Here is a 26335-nt window from a genome sequence, read left to right on the forward strand (position 1 = left end):
ATGTATGCACGTATTTTAAAGTAAAATAAGTGGTGGGGGCTTAGTGCTGCACGGCTCTAATCCCAGCAGTTGGGAGGCACAGGTAGGCAGCACCTTTACATTGCACTCATTAGGCAGAGGCAGGTGGATCTCTGAGTTCTAGGCCAGCCTGGTCTACAGAGTGAGTTCAGGACAGCCAGGGCTACACAGAGAAACCCTGTCTCGAAAAACCTAGAATAAAATAATAAAATCTAGAGACAGAAACCAGGGGCTGGAGAGAGGGCTCAACCTGGGCCACCTGTGACTCCGTGGACACCAGACATGAATGTGATGCATAAACAGCCATGTAAGCAAAATGCTCATACAGATAAATAAAAGTCGGCCAGGCATGGCTGCTCGTGGCTGTAATCCCAGCATTGGGGAAGCTGAGATTAGAACCGACAGAGTCGGGGCTGCATAAGGAGGCCTGACTCAGCCTGCATTCCATATGTACTGCGGCTGTCTTAAGCCCTTCCCCAAAAGAGGAACAGGAAGGTGTCTATTTGGTGGCAGTCTAGCATGCAGAAAGCCCTGAATTAAAAATAAGTGAATGAATGATTCTCTGCTGGTCATGGTTCCTCACCCAAGTACTAGCACTCAGAAGTCTGAGGCAGGAGAATTTCTATGGTTCTAGGCCAGCCTGAATCACAAAGCACGCTTACCTAGTGTGCAAGAGATAAGTCCTGTGTCTGTGCTAAAAACTGTGTAAAGGTTTTCTAAGCTGCACATTCTAGGGGCTGGAAGGGTGCCTCAGTGTCAGTAGCAAGGGCTACTGTTAGAGAGGGCCCAGGGTCTGCTCCCAAGGCCTCGGGAAGCTCATAGCTCATCCTCCAATTGATCTGACATCCGCAACCGTGTATGTCTACATACATGTGGGCACACATGTGTAAGATAGCTCTGCGGTTATACTGTTTTTACAGATGCTTCCTTCTGTTTCCAGCACCCCTATCGAGTGGCCCACAGCCATTGTGCCTCGACCCCAGGACAAGTCCAAGTATCTGGCCTTCTCCGGCATTTGCACTCCAATGTACTTACCCACACACAGATACATATGTGTACTGAAAATATTTTAAATCTTTTAAAACACACACAGGTACATATGTGTACTAAAAAATATTTTAAATCTTTTAAAATTTACTTCTGTAGGTGTTTTTTGTTTTGTCCTGTGTGGACATCTGTACATATGTGTGCAATGCCTTTGGAGGTCAGGAGAGGCTATGATTGTTGGGAACCTAACTAACCCTGGTCCTCTGCCAGCCCAGCAAGGGCTCTCAACCGCTGAGCTATATCTCCATTCCCTAAATTTATTTTAAGTGTCTTGACCCAAACTGCCCCTCCACGGTAAATGCTCAGCTCTCTCTGGGGAATTTTCTCCACACCTGCTTGTTCTCAGGTGCACTCTCTTCTTGCTTTACGTGCATTGGCGTGAAGGCGTCAGAGCCCCTGGAACTGGAGTTACAGGCAGTTGTGAGCTGCCGCGTGGGTGCTGGGAATTGAACCCAGGTCTTCTGAAAAAGCAGGCACTTAACCACAGCCCCAGTACTACTAGTGCTAGTGCTCTTGAGCTCCTTAAGCAGCAATGTTATTGATGGTACCCAGATCCCGGGAGTCGCCTTTGTTTTCTACGGGGGGGGGGGGGGGGGGGATCAGCTTGCTGAGAATTAGCAAACTCTCAGACAATTGTGACTCATGAGAGAGAAGGTAAGGGACCACTGGCACTAGCCCAGGCTGTGACACAGGCTGTGACAAGTTCCCATGCCAGGAATGCCAGGGGCTTCCCCGTCATTCCGGGGTGTGGTCATCTTAATTGCATTTACAAATCTAGCCTTACCTACCTAAATCTCACTGCTCCTGTACCTTCACTTGGGGGAACTCTCTGCTTCCTGTTCTCACAGTGTGACTGGGATGTGGGTGAGAATTTCCACTTGTTCTGTCCACAGTAGTTTTCTCCTGGCTCCACATTTGCTCCAGCTAAAGTATACTTTTAGATTTTAGGGATCCTCCTGCCCTCCTTGCTGACATCTTACTCTACATTGCTCAGCGGGGAGGGAGGGAGGCCAGGGGAGGGGAGGGACGGAGAGATTATATTTTTCAGGGCTATAGGATGAGAATGTCTGTGAATAATATCAAATCAACACTTGTGAACTGTCGAATCCACTGGTGCACAGGCAGAGAGAGATCATGTCAGTTTCTTGTGTTAGGTTCATACCGGTAAACAGCAAAGCTGGAGAGGTGACTCAGCGGTTGCTCTTGCAGAAGGCCAGGGTTCAGTTCCCACATCAGGTGGCTCCCAACACCTGAACTCCCAGCCCCGGGGCTCTGCCATTCTCCTCTGGCCTTCTGTGACCCACACCCATATGCATGTGCACCAACACACAATGAACGCTTTTTACTGTATGTGTATTTACAGGTATTGTGTCTGTGTGTCGGTGCTCCACATGTGTATTTGGTGTTCACGGATGCCAGAAGAGGGTATCAGAGCCCCTGAAGCTGGGATAATAAAAGGCTGTGACCTCCAGGCCAGACAGGACTGAATAATGAGACCCTCTCCATTTATTTATTTATTTGATTGTTTATTTATTTCTTGAGACAAAGTTTCTTTGTCTAGCTCTTGAACTCTCTCTGTAGACCAGGCTGGTTCTTAAACTCACAGAGATCCTCCTGCCTCTGCCTCCTGAGTTCTGGGATTAAAGGCGTGAGCCACCACTGCCACCACTGACTGGCTGAGATCCTCTTTCAAAAAAAGAAAAGAAAAAAAAACGAAAGATAGCTGTTTTCACAGTGATTCAGGGTAGTTGTTGATTATCTAAAATTACAATGCAAACACCAAAACGGAGTGGTTTATTTTTCCTTTAACCCGGGATTTCCAGGCAAGCTGGTTGCCCTGAACCTGATTTGGAGCTTGGGACTGTGTGGAGGGGCTGGGCGTGGGCAGTTTTGCTATGTAGCCCAACCTGGCCTCAAATTACAGGTCGGTGCCACCACAGCCTGCGCAAGTAGATTTTTAATTTGCTTCTTTGTACTTACTTTGTGTGGGTGGGCTTGAGTGTCACCGTGGCCATGGGACAGAGGATTTGTGGAAGTTAGTTCTTTCCTTCCACAATGTGAGTTCAAGGGTTAAACTCGGGTCATCAGGCTTGGGAACAGATGTCTATACTGAGCTACCTCACAGGCCCCCTTTTTGTTTGTGTGTTTGCTTGACTGGGTTTTTGTTTGTTTCTTTCTTTTCTGTTGTTTTTATTTACATAGTACCATTGGTTAAATCACTTGTCATCACAACCAAGTTTCTTGGGCCAGTCTTAGTGGCATGTTCCTTCAGTTTCAGCATTTGAGAGGCGGAGGCAGGCAGATTTCTGAGAATTCAAAGCTAGCCTGGTCTCCGTAGCAAGTTCCAGGTGGACAGAGCTACATACCCAGTCTCAGGAAAAAAAAAAAAAAAAAAGTGGCAGCATCTTGGACAGACTTTTTATAATCTTCCCTAGTACAGGGATTGAACCCAGGGCCCATACCACTGACCCACCTCTACACTTTATTACTTTTATTCTAGGTGAACTATAATATTCATGATTTTCAAATGTCTAAACTGCTTACCTGGCAACTTAATGTCTTCCTCTCCAAACAGGAGCCCGCACCACACCTGGCGTTGGCTAATCTAAGGACTCTAAGGCACCATAACATAAGCCAGCATTTCCTGAGATTCGGTTGCGCTGTGTGGTGTCCTTAGAACACTGAACGGAGTGACTGCCTCACATTGCCATGTGGAGCCCCTGAGACTCCCAAGGAGAAGGTGGAACTAGCTAGCATGCCTAGGTTGGTAGGACATTCAAAATTCCATACACAGCTGATAGAGCTAACTGTGGTAAATCCCGGCCTTCCAATTCTCACCACATTCTTACCCTGACTTTTGGATAGTCTCAAATGCCTGCCTGTTAAGTTGAGAGTGCCATATGAACTTGATTTATTTTTATTTTTAAAAGATTTAGATTTAGTTATTAATTTGTACATGTGACTGTTTTGTTTGCATGTATGTGTATGTACCATGTGTTTGCCTGGTACCCTGACAGGTCAGAAGAGGATGACAGATCCCCTGGGATTGGAGTTACAGACAGTTGTGAACCATCATGTGGGTCCTCAGCAAGAGCAATTGCTCTTATCTTCAGAGCCATCTCTCCAGCCCCTACAATGTTAATAATTTTAAAAACACACCTAACTAAGCCTGGCAGTGGTGGTGCTCACCTTTAATCTCAGCACTTCAGATCTCTGTGAGTTCAAGGCCAGCTTGGTTTATATATTGAGTTCCAGGACAGCCAGGATTGTTACAGGGAAAAACTGTCTCAAAAAACAAACAAACAAAACAGACCTAAATAGCCTGAGAAAAATGGTGACTTCAGCCAGTAGTAATAACGGATGCCTATAATACCATAACTACTTAACAGAGGCAAGAAATATGCAAGTTCTAGGCCAGCCTGAGCAACCTAGTGACTTTCCTTCTGCCAGAAAAGGAAAGAGGTAAAGGTGGAGCTCAGTTGGGCTGCTGCCCCACTAAATGTGAGGCCTGGAGACCAGTCCTAGCACTGCAGCTGGAGACCTAGTTCCAGGACAGTCTCCAAAGCATGTGCACGCACACGCACACACGCACACACATGCACACACACTTGAGTCTGTTTTTTGTTGACTGTGCTGTGTATATATGGTTTCCAGACTGATGACTATATATTGGTAAGAGCCCTTGACTAGGCTATGTGCTTGCTCTCCGGAGCAAGGCCAGGTGCCATGCAGCTGGTGGTTAGGGCTAGGATACCGCTACAATGTAACCTTTCCTAGGGTAGACTGACAGCTGACTTCCTGGTGTGCTGGCTCTTAAAAATCTTTGAGCCCCCTCATCTAGGATGCTCCTGAGGTGTAGATGTACCCATTGGCCTGGGTCCCCCCATCTGCTGACCTTTATGTTGTGTCCATTGTGGTTTTCTGTGACGCCCTCCATTTTCGGTAAAGGGAAGCTTCTTTGATGGGGGTGATGCTGAACTTAGCGGGCACAGACAGCAGCTCAAGAACCAGGAGGAATCTGTGGGCCATTTGTCTGGAGTGAGGCCTATGGGCAAAGAGATTAGTGGTGAGGTGTAATTTTGTTTTTGAGACAGGGTCTCACTGCAACCTTTCCTGTCCCGGAACTATGTATACTGTTATGGAATAAAATATTTGTTTAACTAAGTAAAGATGTATTACATTTGTTTGTTGCAGAATAATTATTTAACTATGTAAAGATGTGTTACTGTTTCACAATGCCTGCCTGAGGCACCTGCCTAATTAAAAGCTGAACCGGGTGCAGAGAGAAAAAAGGGGAGCCAGCCAGGGGACAGACAGACAGACTGGGAGGAAAGCAGGGATGGACAGTATGTAGATGAGGTAAATGAGCTTTGGGGCAGCGCATAAATTAATAGAAATGAGTTAATTAAAGTTAATATAAAATTTAAGGTACTTTAAGAAAAACTAGGCAGAGACAGAGCCTAAGCTAAGGCAGAGCATTCATAATTGATGATGGGTCTCTGTGTCCTGATTTAGGGGCTGGTGGTCCAGGAAGGCCTGCTATAGTAGCAGATCAGATTGACCTAGAACTCACAGAGATCTACCAGCCTCTACCTCCTAGATGTCGAAGGCCTGGCCCGGTTTAAATATTCTTGCCACTTATTTATTTATTTACTTTTGTGTGGTGCCAGGAATTAAATCCAGGGTCTCATATATGACAAGTGACTGCTCTACCACTGAGCTATACCCCCTAACCCTACCCAGGGCTTGTTTCTGCTTGCCTGCATTTTCTTTCTGTAACAAAAGTATCTACACCTTAAAGAGGGAATGCAGGAGGGGCATGGTGACAAGTCTACAATCCCAGCTCTGTAGAAGCTAAGGCAAATCATCAGTTCTGGGCCAGCCTGGACTACATAGTGGGTTCCAGGCTAGCCTAGGCTACATGTCTCAAAATCCCTAAGAACGGAACAGGAAGATGGCTCAGTAGGAAAAGCGGATTGTCGTGTAAGAATGGGGACCTAAAGTTAAAGTCTAGGAACCCACATACAAGCTGATTAATGCAAGCTACTGTAACCACGGTACTGCTACCTGGGGGATGGGAGGTGGACATGGGAGAGTCTCTGCAAGTTGAGAGCCCAGCTAGCCTGGTTTAAATGGGGAGAAAATAACAGAGACCCTGTCCTCAGCAAGGTGGGAGGGGCCAGCAGTGGTGGTGCGCACCTTCAATCCCAGCCAAAGCAGGGGGGCCCTGTGAGTTCCAGGACGGCCAGGGTTACAGCGTGAGAGAGACCCTGGCTCAAACAAAAGCAAGGTCAGCAACTGGGGCTAGTGACCTCTGACCTATGCAAACACTGGGGCACATGCATGAACACACATCCAACACGTATGAAAATTTTTAACTTTTAGGAAACGGAAATCTATGGTTGCTGTACAGCAATATAATAATTGACGTGCAAGCCAGGCCCTGGGTTCAAGCTTGAGAAACTTCAAGAAAGAGAACAGAGAAGGTTGCCAGGCAGTGGTGGCACAGGCCTTTAATCCCAGCACTCAGGAGACAGATGCAGGTAGATCTCTGTGTGTTCAAAGCCAGCCTGGTCTACAAAGCTACACAGAGAAAACCTGTCTCAAAAAAAAAAAAAAAAAAAAAAAAAAAAAACAGAAAAAGAGAACAGACAAAGCTCATTTGCTTTTCTAGGCAATTTGTATAATTGGATGCCACTCTGCAATCTGACTCCACAGAACTAGCATGAAAACATGTACTTCCCATCTCAATAATACCTATATAACCCTCCATGGGTGCACAATGAGGCTAACCCTTTGATACCAGGAGTGGGGAGCACAGGAGATTAGAACTCAGAAGACACAGTGCCTGGAGTGTCTGAGGCCCCGGGTTCCATCTCCAACTGAAACAACATCCATACTCAGCCCCCAGCTGTAGGATGTAACCCTTAGGCTCCAAGCCCTTCACTCACACCCAGCTTCCTGGCTCCTCAGACTGTCAGAGGCCTGTGTGTAAGCTATTGGCCAGGCTCCTGGGCTCAGGAATGCTGCACTGCCTTTAATAGCTGTCTGAACAGTCCTTTTATGGGCAATAGGCAGTTGCCTGGGTACCTGCATGTTTTCGTCCTTAGGATCTGTGCTTAACCGTGCAGACCCTGAAATTTAGACCAGATGCATTATCAGGAAAAGGAGGTGAGCTTCCTGGGTGGAAGAAGAAAGCCTGAAATTCAGGTTTCAGAAATGGAGTAAAGCAAAATGTCTCCTGCCAAAGCTGTGTCAACCTAGCAGCTCAAGGATGACGGGATTGGCAAGGCCTGAGGCTGGAATGCTTTCAGAAAGGACATCGGGGACAATTAATTAGCAAACACCAATGTTTCTCCACACTTCCCTGAAGCTAAGCAAGCAAAACTCACATACGTCCTCCAAGTGTAGACTCCTTTTCCTGGAGTTGCATTTACATACACACATTCAGACCCTATCACATTGCCACTCAAAGAACTGTGACTGCTAAATGGCTCCATCTCCAGCTTTTTTAGGCACTCCCCTGACGGACCGTGAGCCACTGGGCCACCCAGAGGCCTGGGAGCCTGGGCCTGCCTTCCCCAGCAGACCGGCTCCTACCCTAGGTAGCCTGAAGGAACCTGACTCGGAAAGTAAAACTACTACTTCTATGCTGAGTAAACTTGACTGCTGACGCGCTTTGAACTCAGGCTTGAGCACAGTGGCGCGCCTTCCTGGAATCTGGCCCGGTTTTTCTTAAACGAGCCAAAACAAAACAACAACAGAAACAAGGAAACACTTATACTTGTTCGTGCTTAGGTGCTGAATTGTGCAAATAGTACTTTTGAAATCTGACGAAGTCAAGTAGCTACCCCTAGAGCCAATGGAACTAAAGCAGGGTCATCACACCCAGAAGTCCTGGGTTTCCAGGGGCGCAATAGGGAATCTGGAACCCAAGGAGTGAGTACGAATTCGGGCGCTGAGCTCGCCTCTTCGGGCCTCGCTCTGCAAACCGCTGGGCTGGAGAGGGGATAGCACACCTAGGAGCCCACACTTGTCACCCGTCCTTCCCAACTGAGCGTCAGCGGAGGCGGTTGGAAGCCCCGGAAGGGCGGTAAGGGAGCAGGCGTAGGCAGCGGAGACTCAATCGGCAACACAGGGGACAAAGGGTTAAGGGGGCGTGGCCTGTGCCGCTCCGCCCTGGCAGACCCCGCCTACAGAGGCCGCGGCTGGCGTGCGTATTTATAGAGGCGGTGCCGGGCTGGCCGGGGCGTCGCTGTGCCCGCTGTCGCGCGTCATGGAGCGGCCGGCGCCCTTGGCCGTGCTGCCCTTCTCCGATCCCGCGCACGCCCTGAGCCTGCTGCGCGGCTTGAGCCAGCTGCGCGCCGAGCGCAAGTTCCTGGATGTAACCCTGGAGGCAGCGGGCGGCCGCGACTTCCCGGCGCACCGCGCTGTGCTGGCGGCCGCTAGCCCTTACTTCCGCGCCATGTTCGCGGGCCAGCTGCGCGAGAGCCGCGCCGAGCGCGTGCGCCTGCACGGGGTACCGCCCGACATGCTGCAGCTGCTGCTGGACTTCAGTTACACTGGCAGAGTGGCCGTGAGCGGCGACAACGCCGAGCCGCTCCTGCGCGCCGCGGACCTGCTGCAGTTCCCCGCCGTGAAGGAGGCGTGCGGCGCCTTCCTGCAGCAGCAGCTCGACCTGGCCAACTGCCTGGACATGCAGGACTTCGCCGAGGCCTTCAGCTGCTCGGGGCTGGCTAGCGCGGCACAGCGCTTCATCCTGCGCCACGTGGGCGAGCTGGGCGCCGAGCAGCTGGAGAGGCTGCCGCTGGCCCGCCTGCTGCGCTACCTGCGCGACGACGGGCTGTGCGTGCCCAAGGAGGAGGCGGCCTACCAGCTGGCGCTGCGCTGGGTACGCGCGGACCCGCCGCGCCGCGCGGCGCACTGGCCGCAGCTGCTGGAGGCCGTGCGCCTGCCCTTCGTGCGCCGCTTCTACCTGCTGGCACACGTGGAGGCCGAGCCACTGGTGGCCCGCTGCCCGCCTTGCCTGCGCCTGCTGCGCGAGGCCCGCGACTTCCAGGCGGCACGCTACGACCGGCACGATCGCGGGCCCTGCCCCCGCATGCGTCCGCGTCCGTCCACCGGCCTAGCGGAGATCCTGGTGCTGGTGGGGGGTTGCGACCAGGACTGCGACGAGTTGGTCACAGTCGACTGCTACAATCCGCAGACGGGCCAGTGGCGCTACCTGGCCGAGTTCCCCGACCACTTAGGTGGGGGTTACAGTATCGTGGCACTGGGCAACGACATCTACGTAACGGGTGAGTGCGCGGGTGCGGGGGGGGGGCTTTTCAAGAGAGAGACTCGGGACCTGGAATCCCAGGCCCCGACCTAGCCCCTTGGCAGGGACTGCGTTAGTTTTTGCATTTGCTTTGTGGGCCTCCGTGCCCTACGTGGGAAGTCTGCCTTGCTTAGCCAACTCCTCGCCCCGGAGGTGCCTCCCCCTTTTGGGTTGGAAGAGACCCGGCATTGACCTGGCACAATGGGTGCTTTCTTTTAATCCCCAAGGAATGCGGGACAGGCTGCAGGCTGGCGCCTGATGAGGCATCTCTCCCTCCCCAAAGCGGGGACATTTCCCCCTCCCTGCTAAACCACAAGCAGGGGCCCCCTGACTCACTGGCTTTGTCACCAGTGACAAGGTTTCTTAGAACCCGTACCTAGGCGGTGCACTGTGGATCACATGGTGTTTAGGCTGCCCTCGTCCGCGACTGTAAACATGGTCACGTGTTGAGAGATTTTCTTCCAGTTACTTGGCTGAAACCCCAAAACACTGCCGAGTCACTGTAGGCGGGGCCCCAGCCTGCCCGGTGCGGGTGCCGGCTTCTCCCACGTTTTCTCACTAGGGATGTGTCCCTGATCAAACGGAAGGGAGGAGGGCTGGCTACGTCCTCCTCCAGGCCAACATGGATGGCCTCTGGAACTGCTGCTATTTAAGGGAAGACCCCTGGGGCCCGTGTCCTTCAGCGTTATCAGGCTGGCAGGCTTGTCACAGGGACTGTGCTCCACGCTCCTGAGAGCTCACCCTGCCCTTCCTGTGGCGGGCTGGTGGGCCTCAGAGCACGAGATGGGACACAGGCTGTCTCGGGGACAGCCTCAATTCTGGCCTCGCCTCCAGAACTGGGCGCTAAATTCATACCTGTCAGAATCTGGCCGCCTTTAGCGACCTGAGGCTGGCCTGTGGCGTTTGGGGCCCCGCCCTTGCCACCCTGCCCCCATCTCCTCTGGCTGGTGGCTTTCATCTGAGAACACCCTCCCCGAACTGGCCAGACTCGCCCTTGAGTAAGTGTCCCCCAGCCGATTCCCATTCGGGTGTAGGCAGGTGGCTCTGACATTCCCTTCAGCTGCTGACGGGGGATTTTCCTGTGGTGCCAGGAAGCTGTTTCAACTGCTCCACAGTGTCCCTGGAAAAAAGGTGCCTGAGACTCTCCCCTCAAAAGCTCTGGGCTGAGGGACACACAGAATGTCTGCCCTGTTCAGAACACCAGCCAGGAAAACCAAGGGGACACAACCCCGGATTCCTGGAGTCTCATACCACGAATATTCCATGGTCTTAGACCTAGTTTACAATGTTACTATTTTTTTTTTTTTTTTTAGACTTTTGTTTTTGTATTTTTTGTTTTTCAAGACAGGGTTTCTCTGTATTGCTTCGGAGCTTGCCTCTGCCTCCCAAGTGCTAGGACTAAAGGCCTGTGCCATCAATGCCCAGCTTAGACTTTTGTTGACATAAACAAAAAAAATCAATGTCGGCCACACTTTGTACCTTAATAAGAGTTTCAAGTGAACATGCGCTGCCCTCCACTACAGTCAAAACGAGAGCTCCAGAGGTGTGTGACAGCATGGCTTGCTGTGTTCGGTCTTTTGGGGGCTAGTGAGGGTTTCCTTTCATCTTGTCTTGGCACAGTCTTGGTTTGAAAGTTTCCAGAAAATCTAGAATTTAGTGGCCAAATCCCATGTGTCTACCCAGAGGAGCTGTTCAGACACAAAACTGGACGGTCTGAATTAGTTAAGTGTGATGGTGTTGGATGGGAAAAACCTAAGGCTATGTGGAGGAGGGTAGTTTTGTTTTGTTTTTTATTATTTTATATTATTTTATTTTTTGTTTTTTGAAACAAGGTTTCTGTGTGTATCCCTGGCCATCCTGGACCAGGCTGGCCGGGACCTCAAAGATTCACCTGTCTCTGCTTCCTGAGTGCTTGGATTAAAAGTATGCAGTACCAACACCCGGCTTTCTTTTATTTTCTAATGTATAAGTGTTTTGCATGTATGTAGTTTGCACCATGTTCATACCTGGTGCCCACAGAGGCCAGAAGAAGGCATCATGTCCCTCAGGACAGGTGTCAGAGATGGCTGTGAGCTGCCATGTGGATGCTGGGAATTGAACCCAGGCCCTCTGAGAGAGCAGCCAGTGCTCCCCACCCTTATTTTGTTTCTTGGGATGGGGTCTCATGTAGCCTAGAGCTGGAATTACAGGCATGTCACTCTTAGGAGAGCAAACCCAGGGTTCATGAGTGCTATGCTAAGCATCCCACCAGCTCAGCTGTATCTGCAGTCTAGGACTGTTGAGAAAGGCATCTTTGGCCTTGATTTGACAGTGATTAGTGGGCCAGTTCCCTTCTCAGTGACAGTGACAGCTTGGCGAGGCCAGAGGAAGACAAGTGTATTTTGTGTGAAGGGAGTGAGGCTAATTCCTCTGCAGGGAGAGGCCTACCCGGAAGTCCAAGACGGCACAGGTGGGTGACTCACTTGGCGTGGGCTGACGATCTGCCCTTGGTGTGCCCTGACAGGCGGGTCTGATGGCTCCCGGCTCTATGACTGCGTGTGGAGATACAACTCGAGTGTGAACGAGTGGACGGAGGTATCACCCATGCTCAAGGCCAGAGAGTACCACAGCTCTTCTGTCCTGGACGGGCTCCTGTATGTGGTGGCAGCCGACAGCACAGAGCGCTATGACCATGCCTCCGACTCCTGGGAGGCCCTGCAGCCCATGACCTACCCCATGGACAACTGCTCTACCACGGCCTGCCGAGGCCGGCTCTACGCCATTGGCTCCCTGGCAGGCAAGGAGACCATGGTGATCCAGTGCTATGACCCGGACGCTGACCTGTGGTCCCTGGTGGACTGTGGCCAGCTTCCACCCTGGTCCTTTGCGCCCAAGACTGTGACCCTGAATGGACTCATGTACTTCGTCAGGTGAGTCCCTGGGAGCACCGTTTTTGGCTCGGCATCCCTGTGCTGCCATTTTATAGATGAGGAAAGGAAGCCTAAGCTGAGTTAGGAGGCGGGGCCTTGTCCCACCCCTTAGACCATTTCTGTGGGCTTCTAGGTGTTCTTAATCAAGCTACCTCAAGGATAGTGGAGTCTTGGCAGTGCCTCGATAAGCAGCCGGTGGGTTGCGTGCACCCGCCAGCCACACGTGCAGCGTGCGTGTGTCTGAATGAGGCGGAGGTAGATGTCTCAGCTCTACCCTAGCCCCGTCCGTTGGTTTTGATGACCTGTCACAGTCAAATGTGCCTTGACTGGCTGGCTACTGAACATTTGGAAGGGCAATGGGATTCCCTTTGTACTGTATGTGTGTATACATGTGCACATGCGTGTGCATTCACTGCTCCCTCCCTGGTCTGTGAGACTTGGAGGGATGGAGGTAGGAAATGGTGGATGACAGTCCCTCCCCTCCGTCTGCTTTTGGTCTGGCCTTTGATCTGGGAGCCCAAAGGTGTGTGCCTTGGGCCTGTGTTTTCTCTGGCTGAGCAGCACTGACCTTTGCCTGCCCTGCCCCCAAAATAGACCACCGGTCTTCAGGGCGAGCTCTGAGGAGCCGAAAAGGAACATAAATGTCATTGCTTATCCTCTAAGAACCTGAGGGGCCTGGTGTCTTTAAATGCCAGGACCTGGAGGTCTGCTTAAGAATGCCCTGGAAACTTCCTCAGCCTGGGTTCTGTTATAAAACTGCCTTGGTGCCTCCCTAGTTCACCCTACCTCCCATGGTGCCTTCAAGAAGGGGGAGGGGCTGGCTATAAATATAGCTCTGAGGAGAGCCAGGTCTTTGCTTCAGCCCCTCTGTAGTGGCTGCTGGCCCAGCACCTTTGAGATTGCCATTCCTGTCTTGAGGTCCTAGGGCAGGATCCTGACACCTGTTGGCTCCTTCTGGACAGTAGTCTTGCTAGCTATCCAAGTGGACGTGGGAAGGTTTTGGCCAGTCTGTAGTTTGCTTATTTATGTGCCATCCACACAGGAAGCCACGTGAGCCCCACCTGAATGCCTGGATATCCATGACCAATAAAAGGAGTTGCTGTGCTAGGCCGCCTTCTGTGCAATGCCTCCGAGTTGGTTTCTGGAAAGGGCCAAGGTGTTGTCTATGGCTGGGAAATAGCATCCTTGAAGAGAGGAGACAGGGAGCCCTGTCCAGCTCAGCCCCTTCCAGCTGTGGCTCTTTGGTCTCTGCTGCAAAGAAGGCAGAAAGTATAGTGATAACTCAGCGGGTTCAAAGCCAGTCTGGGCCACCAACCAAGACCTCATCTTAAAGATACGCATACAGGTGCCCCAGCAACGCTCGGGTCCCACCCTTCACAGCCAGGGTGTGCTGCTCTTGTCTGACTGGCTGTCTTTCCTTCTGTTCCTTCTGTAGAGATGACTCCGCCGAGGTGGATGTATACAACCCTACAAAGAATGAATGGGACACGATCCCGCCTATGAATCAGGTAAATCTGCAGGCGTGCCAGTGTTTGTAAGTGCAGGCTGCTCCTGCTTCTGCAGATTGAACTGTCATTAAGATAGTGTTTGGAACACAGTCATGGTGGGCGGGGCCTGTAGTTAGTCCTCTCCAGGTGTTTTCTGAGTTAGTAGAGGCTGGTGTAACCCTCATTACATCTGAAACTGCCGGTACCAGATGTTAAGTAGGATCTCAAGTCCAGGCTAGTGGCCACTGCAACCAAGAGCAGAAGGAAGTGAGGGCTCGCTCCAGAGAAGTTTCTATGGAGACAGCACTTGTAGAGGCCCCAGGGCTAGTGTGTTTGTGTGGACACCAGCAGCCATTGTGGCTAGAGGGAATGGGCTCAGACAGGTGTCTGGGAACTACCCACCCCTGCTACTTCCTGAGGAATTGACCCTGGGAATACATTTACTGGACACATGCCATGTGCCATGAATTGGTGTCATCTGGTTAGGGTCTCTTATCTTTGCTCCCTGAGAAGGGGTAATGACTCTTGGAGTCTCCGGATAGCATCCAAGCAGGTTTGGTTCGCTGCTGTCCTTCCCCCTCCCCCCAATACTTTCTCCTATCCATAATATACAAAGAATGGATAAGCGTACCCTAAGGGGCTATTGCAGGGATGCTGGGGGTGGCTCACACCTGGAGACCATGCTGACCACATAGGGAGCCCCATTTTCCTGTTTGGGGATCAGGAAGGCATTGGCTTATTCTGTCTACACTCCTCCTAGAAACTGGCTGGCTTGAGGATGGTTCTCAGTGCTGTGGTTATGATGTGCTAGGCTGTTGCCTGGAAGTTACTAGAGCAATCAGGGAGGGAGGTGCACCCTGCCATGGATTCCTGCCTCTCACTCCCCCCCCCCCCCCGCCTTGACCTGCAGGTACATGTCGGGGGCAGCCTGGCCGTCCTGGGAGGCAAGCTCTATGTCTCTGGGGGATATGACAATACATTTGAACTCTCGGACGTGGTAGAGGCGTATGACCCAGAGACCCGGGCGTGGAGTGTGGTGGGGCGGCTTCCAGAGCCCACCTTCTGGCACGGCAGCGTGAGCATCTTCCGCCAGTTCATGCCACAGACACCAGCGGGGGGCCGCGGCTTTGAGCTGAACAGTGGCAGCGATGACATGGATGCAGGCCGCCTGAGGCTGCCACAGAACCCCGATGGGCTGCACTAGCCCAGGCCTGGCCCAAGAGAGGGCCTTGGTGCAGGGGCCTGGCACCTGCAGAGGGATGGCCTCTGCTTTTTGCACAGGATGGGTCACCGAGCAGAGCAAGTGGTTCATGGGTGCTGGGTGAGCCCCTAGATGCGTCGTGTGGAAGGGTTCTGTGCCTATGTCAGAGCTTCTAGGGACGAAGCAGGTGGTGACCTGTGTGGGCCAGAGCCAGCGGCTTCTCCGCCATCATGAGAAGTCACCTCCGGCTTGTAACATCCAAGTCACCATGCAGTGTGTCTTTTCCTTGCTGCCACCTCCTGGGCCTGCTTGATCCCAGAGCAGAGGGCAAGGGTCCCTGGGACACTGGGGACCCCGGAAGACAAAGGCTACACTTCAAGGCTAAACCCCACACCTAGTACCAGGGCTCCCCGTAGCCAATGCTAAAGCTCCAAGGGATGTCAGGTCACCCAGCTTTGCACCTCTGCTGGGGTCCCCCCCCCCACACACACACACACAGTATAGGCTTTCAGGTTTCCAGAACTGACTGAGCTGTGGCTTAATAGTACACGCTCTCACTCGGCCAGGAGACTCTCTCCCTGACTTTCCTGGGAGCTCTGTCTCAAACCTGCAGAGGCCAGGCTGGGGGAGATGGGCACCGTTCATAAAGCTGGATTGCTGTGCGTCCGGGAGTCTCACTGACAGACACTTGGCTAAGTGGACAGATGCTGGGCCTGGGAATAAAGACTCCTGCCTCTAAAGTGAAGCCTAGTGGAGTGGCGCCAGCACTTGGTTGTAGGTTTAAAATGTTTGTGGTTTGAACTTGAAAAGAAATAGAGTTGAGAGAAGAGACAAGTGGCTCTGGCTTGAAGATGAGGTACAGGTCATCGTTAGGAATTTCCCACCATTGTGTGGAAAGCTTAGGGTTCCGGAGCTCAAGCCCAGGTGTGGAGGACCAGGACATCTGAGCCCAGGTGGCAGGGGAAGCTGCCTTAGTGTCCCAGGTGCCTGTGCGCTTCCTGTCTGTTGCCGCGCACGGCAGATGCCATCCTGTTGTTCTGAAGTGCTGTGCTGGGTACCTGACCCTGGGAAGGAGGACTGAGTGAGTATGGGCCAGTGCTGCCCCGAGCCCGGGCCCACCGGTGTCTTAGGCTCCTGTGGGGCGTGTGGCTGCAGTTGGTTTTGTCCCCTGGTGCTGTCAGCCCAGCCCTCTAGTGCCTTTCCTTAGTGAGCCTTAAAGAGCTGCCAGCCAGAGGTGCTGGTACTCTGTGGGGTCTTTGACATGGCAGGGCGGGTTTCGGGGACTCCGTGCTGCGGGAAGTGTGCTATTCGGTCCACTTGTGGACATGTCTCGGGCCGTCAGGTCCTCTTGGGGACCGGCTAGGAGGCTGCCCAGAGGAAGTGCTTTGTCCGTCGCTGCAGGCTCCCGTGACCTGCGGCGGTCACTGCATTAAAATGTGCGCTTGCACAGGGCGCCTCTGCCCACCCGTGCTTCGAGCTACTCAGGGTTTCACGTCACGACCCATACTTGGGTTTATACGACTAAGGATAGTGCACAGTAGGGCACTCCCTGTGGACCCACTGGGAGTCCAGGACAGGCCCTGCCTCACCTTCGCCTTTGCCACGGGCTCTGGGTTTCAACCCCGCCACTTGACACGTCTCGACACTAGCGGATTAAAACCGGGCTGCTTTGGGTATGGGATTGTTGTCCCTGTCACATGTAAAAAACTTTTATATGTCAGGATAAAATTAAGTTATGAAAAGTTCTGTGCCTGGTATCTGATGCTGATCTATAAGGGATTGCTTGTATTTATGACATCAGAGACTTATATAATGAAGGTCGCCTTAGGTGACCAGCTCTGTCACACCAGTGGCTGGGGCAGACTTGTATATTTATTTTTGTCTACTCTATAGGCTTTTATGTCCAACATTCTAAGGTTTTAGGATGCTCCCTACTTTTTGAAATAAAATGTTTCCTATATGCTGGGAGTCTTGGCTTTCATTTTCTTTTGTTTTTCCAGACACTATGTAGCTCTGGCTGTGCTGGAACTCGCTCTGTAGACCAGGCTGGCCTCAAATTCACAGAGATCCACTTGCCTCTGCCTCCCGGGTCCTGGGACTAAAGGTGTGCGCCACCCTCGCCCAGCTGGTCTTCATCTTGCTGTCTGTCTCTGGAAATGTGCAGAGGCCAGCACGGGTGTAGGAGGCGGGTCTGGGCGGCAGAGTGAATGCTGGTCAGCAGGTGGAGGAGGTAGTTTGGGGAGCCGAGCATCACAGAGCCTTTCGGGCCCTTTCTCCCTCAGAAGGGAGGCTGGCTCCTGCCCACAGTAAAGTGGACCTTGGCCTAGGAGGGCATTTTTAGAGCAGTGGTTCTTAACCTGAGGGTCGTGACGCCCAAAGGCCATCAGAGAACCGATATTTGCAATATAATTTGTAACAGCAAAATTACAGTTATGAAGTAGCAGCGAAAATAGTTTTATGGTTGGGGTCCAACCGTTAGGAACTGTATTAAAGGGTTGCAGCATTAGGAAGGTTGAGAACTGCTGCTCTACAGGTTTCCAAACAGGCTGAGAGACCCTCCCTGAGCCTTCAGTCTGGACCACTCTCCTCCCCCCAGAGCCTATCCAAACCCAGGGGAAGCCAATGCCTGGGCTGGAAACAGGCTAGGATCCCTGAGGATAGACTGAGGGTCTCACCGTGCTAAATGCTTTACCTTTGAGCCGCACCGCCAACCCTGTGCCCATGTAAGTGTCTTCAGAGTAGATCTGCAGCTGCTTATGGCCTGTATTGGCAAATCTGGGATACGTGGAACTGCACATTGCCTCTCCCTCAGCTGCTAAGGCCAGGGAATGAAAGGGAGGCAGTGGCTGTGCTAGTTTCTGAGGGAAGCCTCCCAATGCCACAGGAATTAGTGTGTATGTAGGGGCAGGGGTGTGGCAGCTCCTAGAACAAGGGGATTAGGCAAAGCCTGACTGGAGCTTCTGGGGCCATGAACATCCCTGGCCCAGCCTGCGTGGTGGGTTGTTCCATTGTGACCGTATTTCATAACCCTGCCAGGTTACCAGGAAGTAAGTACCGGTGACCACTTCCCCGGCTGGGACATAGGAAAGTCTCGTGCTTCTGATTGGGGGGATATTGGAGATATGCTTCCATGCTGAGGGGGCCCCCAGCTTCCGGGAACCCAGGCCCAAGCTACGTCTGTGCTAACAGGCTGAGCAGGCCTCTTAGACCAGTCCCGGGTAATTTGGCAGGGGTTCCTCACCCAGTGGGTGAGCTTTCTCGGTACTTGTCCTGGACGCATGAGCAGGGCTGGCCCACTTAGACGCATCTGCAGCACCAGTGACCCATGCACCCAGGTCTGGAAGAGGTGGGACCCGTGCCCCTTCCCACTCAATGTCTGGACCAAGATTGGGTCCTTGTAAGGGATGGGTCCCTCTATGGGCATGCAGCTCCTCAAAGCCAGCTTGCCTGGCCGCCACCTGCCATGTTCAACTCTGTTGGACTGGCTTAGCTCTGGCCAGTGAAGCCATGACCATGGGCCCTGGACACTTTGCCTATGTTCAGAGTTTCAGCCCACGCCCGGCCTTACCTACACTACGCTAAATAGGGACACTACCCATTGGCATGGAGGAGTGAGGGGCAGGGTTACGGAGCGAGTGGATGCCACCTCCATTCCCGCCATAACTCAGGCTTTGCTGAGGTTACCAGAGCTGGGGAAGCAGCTGCGCTCGGGTCAAGGACGGGGTGGGTAGGTAGGTCGAGGGGATGACTGGGGGACGCCCTTCAGTTTAGTCCAGGCCCATAGTTCCAAACCTCAAGCAACAGACCACTCAACAAGGGGATGCAAAGTCGCGTGTTTATTGTAGAGGGGACCGACTAGCGGGGTCTATGAGTCACAGTCCTCAGGAACAGCAGCTGTGATGATGAGGGAAGGTTCCAGGACACTGGGGCTGGCACAGCTCTCCGCACAGAGTCTCTGGCTAGGGAGCTGGGAGGCAAGGCCACCCTGGGTCAGGGACTCCACGATGACCTCCGCAGAGCCCATCTCCAGGTCTGCAGGTGGCTGGAGGGCCACCACCACCACCTTCTCATCCTCAATGACGAGGTTTCGGAGCTTGCGCTGCCGTGGATTGTAGTTCTCCACTCTATCGTGGATCTCCATGTGCCTCCGCAGGTGAGCCTGGGGGATGGGAAGTTCAGGGCTGGGGACAATGGGGGAGGGGAGCAGGCGACCCCGGGCCTGGCGGGCCTGGCCTACCTGCCGAGTGAACTTGTAGCCACATTCAGTGCACTCGAACTTCCTTACGCCCTTGTGTCGTCTGACGTGCACGCGTAACTGTTCCACGGCTGCGGGAGGAACGCGGCCAGGGGCATTAGGAGGAGGGACCGTGGCCGGGGCAGCACAGAGCCGGGAGACAGGGCATCCCAGGGCCGAAGGGACAGGAGGCGGCACTTGACAGGTCTCCCCCACTCCAGGCCCTGCAGCGCCACACGGGGGCCACGTTGCCCAGGTGCAGGGCGCCCTGCCCCCACCTCCACTCGGCTCCCATCTCAGCACCCGGAGTCAGAACACTGCTGGCTGGAAGGTTCTGCGGAACACTGGGAAGCCAGCGCTGCCCCGCAGGAAAGGGAGGCCACACACAGCTTGCCCCTTCCTTACCTTTGAAGGTCTTGCCACAGATCTGACAGAAGTGAGGCCTGCCCTCCTGGTGGCGACTGGCCACGTGTCTCAGCAGGGGCCCCTTCTCAGTGAAGCGCTGCTCACAGAACTCACACCTGAAAGGCCTCTCCCCCGTGTGGGTGCGGTTGTGCTTGTCCAGACTGGCTGTGGGGGACGGGGTGGGGCTCAGTTGCTGGTCTGAGCCCCGTGGAAGGAGCGGAAGGAGGGGCCGGGCCTGCCTCACCTTGGGTGCGGAAGGTCTTGCCACAGAGGTGGCACTGGAAAGGCTTCTCGCCCGTGTGTGTGCGGAGGTGCATGTTGAGGTTGGCCTTCTGGGTGAAAGCGTGGCTGCAGAACTCGCAGACATAAGGTCTTTCATTCCTGTGGAGAGGGAGACACACTGGAGGCCATCACGGGGAGGCCATCCCCTTTCAGTCACCTGTTAGAGCCTGGGCGCTTCCAGCAGAGGAGAGGAGGGAGTCAGGAAGGGGAGGGAGAGACGCGCCTGTGCCCGAGCCCTCCCCACTAGCCTAACAAACCTGCCTGCCTCTCACCCCACCCCAGAAGGGCTGCAGGCGCCAGACTCTGGAAGAAAGAAAGCGCTCACCCTCTGTGCAGATGCTGCGCGCAGCGGGGCCACACTCCCGGGGGCGGGGCCACACTCCCGGGGCGGGGCCACACTCCCGAAGGGGCGGGGCTCATACCTGTGCTTGGCCTTGATGTGCATCTGCAGACCGTTGCGGCTCGAGGCCCGGTGCCCACACTCCTCGCACACAAACAGCTTTTCTCCTCGGTGCTTAAAAGCCTCGTGCAGCTGCAGTTCCGTCCTAGACAGGAAGCACTTGGCACAAGCGGGGCACTGCAGGCAGTGAGACGGGCAGAGGGAGCGGCGCCAGTGAGGGCGGGGCGGGGCCGCCCAGGAGCCTCAGGTGCCCCGCCCCGTCTGGCACTTACTGCGTGGGGCTTAGGGGCTCCGTGCAGCTTGATCATGTGGCTCTGTAAGTCCTTCTTCTGCATGAACTGCTGGGAGCAGGAGGAACACTGAAACAAGAGGCCCAGTGAGCCCCAGCACAGCCTGCACCGTCAGCGGCCAGGTCACCGCGAAGGAGGGCCTAACCCAGATGCCTGGGCAGTCCCCAGAGGGGCAATGCTCAGCCATCGTACCAGGCCCAGAGAAATGCTGAGCAGCAACAGCAGAGACAGTGGCCCTGTGTGTATGGTGTCACTGGATGGACAAGGGAGGCAGGCACGCTTCGAGGGTCCACATCCCCACCCAGCCCATGGCCCTGGGGACCAGCTGGCCTGACCTTGTAGGGCATTTCCCCCGTGTGAGACACCATGTGCACCCGCAGCTCCATCCTCCGGCGGAATGTCTCCTGGCACACGGAGCACGTGAAGACCTGGCAGTGTGAGGGCAAGCAGGGCCAGCGTCAGGGAGGGCCTCTGCCTGGGACGGCAGCCTCTGCAGGGCTTCCACACGCTGCTGGGAAGTGTCTGCCTGGGGTAGGGGATGCTGGGGTAGGAGAGGGCGACATGTGACCCGCCTGCCTTAGCCATGGCAGAGCACTGTATACTACCACTCGCCAGACCCTTCTCGTCTCCAGTCTGGAGACGGGCCCGCTGCTACTGGTCAGTCTCTAGGAAGGGGACCCAGCTGCTCCTGGTCAGTCTCTAGGAAGGGAAGGGTGGGTTCAGCCACACTATCCACTGGGTCGGGGGACATGCAAGGCAGCCCTTCCCGGCAGCCATCCCCCACAAACACTCTCCTTGCTCCAAAGCCCAAGATGGAGCTAATCCAGAACATTCCTGTAGGGCTTATCCCCTGTGCCCTCTGAACAAGGGTCCCAACTTGTACTAGGTTGTGTGTGATGGCACCTAAGGCCCCTGCAGCTCTCATTTCATAGCCCTGTAGCATTCCCGGGGTCCTTCCCGGATGACATGAGGACACCGGCCACTGGGCTGCTGCCCACAAATACCTGGCCCAACTCCCAAGTACCTGTTCTGAGCGGTTCATGCAGTTCCGGGCTTCGTGTTCCAAGAGGTTCTCCTTGCGAAAGTAACACTTGCCACATTTGGGACACTCAAAGGGTTTCTCCCCAGTGTGTTTCCTGCCGAGAGGAGAGGCCACGGTGTGGAGGCCAAGAGGCTATCCCACCCCTGCTACAGACCTATGCTGTGGTGCGTAGGTGTCCTGAGGCCCGTCAGGGCTCACCGTGGAGGATCGCTGGCACCTAGGTTGGACATGCAGGGGGAAGGCCAGAAATCCCCTCCAGCATAGAGACCCTCAAGAAGAGAAGAAACAGTACCCATGGAGGGACAGGTATGAGGGGTGTGTGTGCTGTGTGAGTGTGTGCTGTGTGTATGAGTGTGTGTTTGGTGTGTGTATGAATATGTGGTGTGTGTTTGTGTGGTGTGTGTGTGCTATATGTATGAGTGTGTTGTGTATGTGTGTGTGTGTGTGTGTGTGTGTGTGCAGCCAGGCCTATTCCGCCAGCCTGGCTCCATGGGTGTGTGCGTTAGCGCTGAGTGGCGCAGCCTGGGTGAAGTCCTCTCTGTGGGCCCCGCTCTCAGCAACATGGCAGAGGATCCCAGTTCAATCCCTAAGACCCACGTGGTGACAGAGAAACCACTCCCACAAGTTGTACTCTGACTTCTAACCCACCCCCATGAGTAAACCAATGACTGTAAGACAGGGTCACCAGACTCTGCTCACTTCCTCACTGACAGCACAGATCTGGCTGCAGCTCTTGGGGTCCCTACAGCTCTGCAGGTCCCGTTGCCTTCAGAAGCCTTTGGAGATAAGGCAGCCCTCATTTCCCCTGGGCTCACAGCCCTCCAGTGCTTCCCATTTCAGACTAGGAGGACATGGGTGGCCTGAGTGAACTCGACAGCCCCTCACTGGCCGTGACCTAAAGTCTGCTCTCACCCCTCATACCAGCCATGCTTACTTCAAGCCCAGAACATTACTGCTAGCTCTGTTCCCAGCAGGAGGCTCTCCCCAGTGAATGGCTCCCTTACCTTCCAGCCTAGGCAGAATGTATCCCAGCTACTTGTTTTAGATCCGTGCCCGCAACACACACACCAGCACAGGGAATGAACCAAGGGCTCATTGTTAGGCAAGTACAGGAAGACTGAGCTATACCCCCAGCCCATTCCCAACTACTCCAGGCAGAGGCAGAAGGATCACCAGCTCCAGGCCAGCCTGGGTAATTTAGTAAGGCCCATTTCACTGACAAAGGGCTAGGGATGTAGCTTTGTGGCAGAGGAGCAATGCAGGCCACAGGGTAGGGGGGACTCCCCACCTTAAGAGTCCCCAGGTGACAGTTCTAGGGAACTGACCCTATGTAGTAGAACTCCGAAACCAATTCCTGCGCCCCCGCTCTCCTACCCCCCCTCCAAACACAGCTCTCACACTCTGTAACCCCCTGGCCTGGACCTCACAGGAGGTGCCAGACTGCAGGAGTGAGCCAGCAACTCAGGCTCAGGCTGAAGTCTGCCTCATTCCAAATCACAGCTTCCTCTCTTCTGAGGGCCACAAAGGCCTTGGTTTGGCTCTAAGGGCTCATCAGTCCTATCACCCATCTGGCAGTTTGCTGAAGGAACTAAACCCTGATCCCAGAGTACCCACAAGCCCAGCTTCCTCTCTTCCTCTTCACTCCAGCTGTCCTCTCCCTTCTGTCCCTGCCTGGCAAACACCTCATTTTCTATTTTTCTTTTGAGACACAGTCTCCCGATGTCCTCCTGGCTAGACTAACACTCACTACACAGCCTCAAACTCCCAGCAGATCCTCCTGCCTCTACTTTCCAAGCTGCCACATCTAGATACAGTAATCTTGACGCCACTCCCTCCCAGTTCCTCGGGGACATTAGCAAACCACAGGCCAAGGACGAAGTGGATGGAACATGGGCACCTCCTGAGCAGCCTCTGCAACCTCAAAGCCAAGGCACAGGGAAGGCAAACTCACTCCAGGTGAGCACTAGCAGATCCCCAGAATGCCGTACTGACAGCACAGTGGGACTCAACACAACCTGGCTTAGTATAAAAACTGTCACATGGCTACCGAGCACTTGAGATGTGACTTGTGTCTGTGGCACTGAATCGTATTTTAAGCAATTTGAACTTAAAACAAGCCAGGTGTGGTGGTGCACACCTTTGATCCCAGCACTCTGGGGGCAAAAGCAGGTAGATCTCTGTGTTCCTTGCCAGCCAAGACTATATTAAGACCCTATTTAAAAAACAAAACAAGCCAGGCAGTGGTGGCACACACCTTTAATCTCAGCACTCGGAAGGCAGAGGCAGGCAGATCTCTATGAGTTCGAGGCCAGCCTGGTCTACATAAGTTTGGGTTACATAGTATAAGGTCTTAAAAAAAAAATTAAAAAAAAACTAAATAGGGAAGAACTCCACAGTTGTATGAGGGTCCCAGTTAGACAAATAGTCTTCTTACTCCAAGAGCTAATGGGTACGTCTTCTCTTAACTCCCAGAGCTAATGTCCCCAGGGACACAGGCAGCCTCTTGCCACAGCCTTCATTGCCATCAGAAAGTCCTACAGTCAGACCTCAGCTCCCGCTCAGCAAGAAGCCAGAGGTTTGTCTCTGTCTCCTGGGCAGAAGCGTCCCCAGAGTCAAAGGCCACAGTGAGGAGAACATACTGTTCGGGTGTCCACAAACCCACCATGCACAGGAAACATGCCAACAGAGGCCAGAGCAGGGGCGTACGGGGCAGAAGGGCAGACGGGAAAAGAAAACAGGAAAAGAGCGTTTACCTGTTGTGGACCTTTAGGTAGTATTTGCTGAGGAACTTTTTATGACACGTGGGACATTCAGCTGGCACTGCTGGTCCTTTTCTGCTCTCCATAGGCTCTGCCGCCAGGGACGCTGCACCGAGGGCTGGCTCCGCAGCACCGGGCTTTCCGGTTACTTTTGACTTCTGCCTGGTCAGCACAGTCTCAGGCTCAGAACCTGAATCACCTTCCCCGTTGTCCTCAACTTGAACCACCGCTTCCCACTAGAGCAGAGGAGGCGGAGGGGGGGGTCACCAAAGGGCCAGCAGTATCTTCAGAGACCCAGCTTTAGTTCCAGCCCAAGCCCCATCCCACATGGTCCCCTTTCTTCAGGGGCCCAGAGGAGACCACATGTGAATCTTGGCGTCAGAGGAAAGGGGCTGTTGCCAGGGAGCTGGCCGGGTCTCACTACCCCAGGGGGACACCTGTGACCTGATGCTCACTCCACCCCTGGGAAGGTGGTGACCATGGCTGAGTGTACCGGTCAGCCCAGGCCACTGGCTCCCCATGTTTAAACTCCAGAAGTGCCCCGCTTTACCCTGACCTTGCCTGTCCAGTCCCTGCACCCTGCAGCAGTACCTTGTTGCTCTCGCTCTGCAACGGGGCACCTCCAGCCTGGAAGGGCCCCGGAGGCCCTTTGCAGTCCTCAGACCCTTTGTCCTCTGAGGGGCAAGGCTTCAGAGCCTGCTTGAGTTTCCCACAGAGGAAGGACGGGCTGCCCTGAGCAGGGGGATTGAGCTGGGGCTGCTGACAATCTCTGGACCCCTGATCCCCAGGGGTCAAGTTTAGAGTCCTGAAGACTTCCCCCTCGTCCAAGTCTGTTGGCTCCTTGAGGTGGCTTTTCACATCCTGGGAGGCTGGCTGACCCTGTCCACTCTGGACACTTGGTGACTGTCCTGCCTGTCCCGATGAGGTTCTGGGCTGGAAGCTCTGACACAGCTCCACAGCCTCCGGCACCCGCAACTCCTTGGCTGCCAAGAGCACCTGATCCCTGTTCCCTGAGGTGAGGGCGAGGTGACCGGTGTAGAAAAAGTCCAGGAGCAGGCCAAAAATCTCAGCAAAACCTGCAGGAAGGATAACACTGCCTCCTGAGCCGTCCCCATAGATTCTCTGGAAGAAATGGCTGCAACAGGCCAGCACACTCCAGTGTGCCTTGAACACCAGGCCCCCCACGTCCAGCGTGGCGTCACAGTATTGGCCCTTCTCCCGCTGCTTGTTGAGTTCCTGCAGAACCCGCACGCTGTGCTGCACGAAGGAACCGTCCATAATCTGGAAAGGAAGACAAAACGACTCTCTGGCCAGCCCTTTAACAGGGTCCACCTATGTAGGGATCAAGGGCTGGGTCAAGGTTAGGAGGTGCAGGCGGAGCACAGCCAGAGTGGAGTGACAGCCTCCTCAGAGGCGGGGAGTGGCATGGGCTGCCCAGAAGGGAGAGCGCGGAGCGGGAGAGCATGGTGCAGGACGGGGCAGGGTCGGGGCAGGGTGCTAGTGAGGAAAAAAAATTAAAATGCAAATTTGGGGATAGACAAGAGTGAACGCGCACTGATCGGCCTCACACCCGAGGCACAGCCAGCGGGGCAGGCCGGCGGCTGCGCACAGGTGACCCAAGCCCACGCCGCGCCTGCAGGTCGCGGGGCGGCTGGCCGGCTCCCTCCCCGCGCCCTCCTCACCCGGCCGGTCCTCCCCGGCTCGCGCCGGCCGCTCTGCTCCGGGACAGACCACTTCCACCGCCCACAAGAAACTACTGCCCGGCCCACTGCGCGGAGACGCCGCCGTCGCCACGCCGGATGTGACGCTGGGGGCGCGCGGGCCAGAACCGGACGCCGTGGGGGCGAAGGACTCTTATTTTCCCCGCCCCGAGGGCGGGGCCTCAGAGGAAGACCAATGGGCCGCGCAGGGGGCGGGGCCTGATCCGAATCCGACGGCGCCGGG

The 26335-nt window shown here is 54.4% G+C and overlaps 2 protein-coding genes across 2 annotated transcripts; one reads left to right on the forward strand and one right to left on the reverse strand.

Annotated features, from left to right (window-relative positions):
* Nucleotides 1-8260: 8260 nt before the first annotated feature.
* Nucleotides 8261-16939, forward strand: Klhl21 (kelch like family member 21). The gene is made up of 4 exons (XM_051173846.1): nucleotides 8261-9362; nucleotides 11886-12291; nucleotides 13727-13799; nucleotides 14689-16939. Exons 1-4 carry the CDS (start codon nucleotides 8342-8344, stop codon nucleotides 14980-14982), a joined length of 1794 nt encoding a protein of 597 aa, XP_051029803.1. The 5' UTR covers nucleotides 8261-8341; the 3' UTR covers nucleotides 14983-16939.
* Nucleotides 16940-18802: 1863 nt separating this feature from the next.
* On the reverse strand, nucleotides 18803-26199 carry Zbtb48 (zinc finger and BTB domain containing 48). The gene is made up of 11 exons (XM_051173872.1): nucleotides 26074-26199; nucleotides 24983-25672; nucleotides 24386-24627; nucleotides 21615-21726; nucleotides 20926-21018; nucleotides 20573-20659; nucleotides 20323-20477; nucleotides 19863-19999; nucleotides 19619-19783; nucleotides 19217-19305; nucleotides 18803-19138 (listed from the first exon to the last, which is right to left on the reverse strand). The coding sequence occupies exons 2-11, from the start codon at nucleotides 25667-25669 to the stop codon at nucleotides 18845-18847; spliced, it is 2061 nt and encodes a 686-aa protein (XP_051029829.1). The 5' UTR covers nucleotides 25670-25672; nucleotides 26074-26199; the 3' UTR covers nucleotides 18803-18844.
* Between the last annotated feature and the right edge of the window lie 136 nt (nucleotides 26200-26335).

The sequence above is a fragment of the Phodopus roborovskii genome, unplaced genomic scaffold, assembly GCF_943737965.1.
Source record: "Phodopus roborovskii unplaced genomic scaffold, PHOROB, whole genome shotgun sequence".
Taxonomy (NCBI): Eukaryota; Metazoa; Chordata; class Mammalia; order Rodentia; family Cricetidae; genus Phodopus; species Phodopus roborovskii.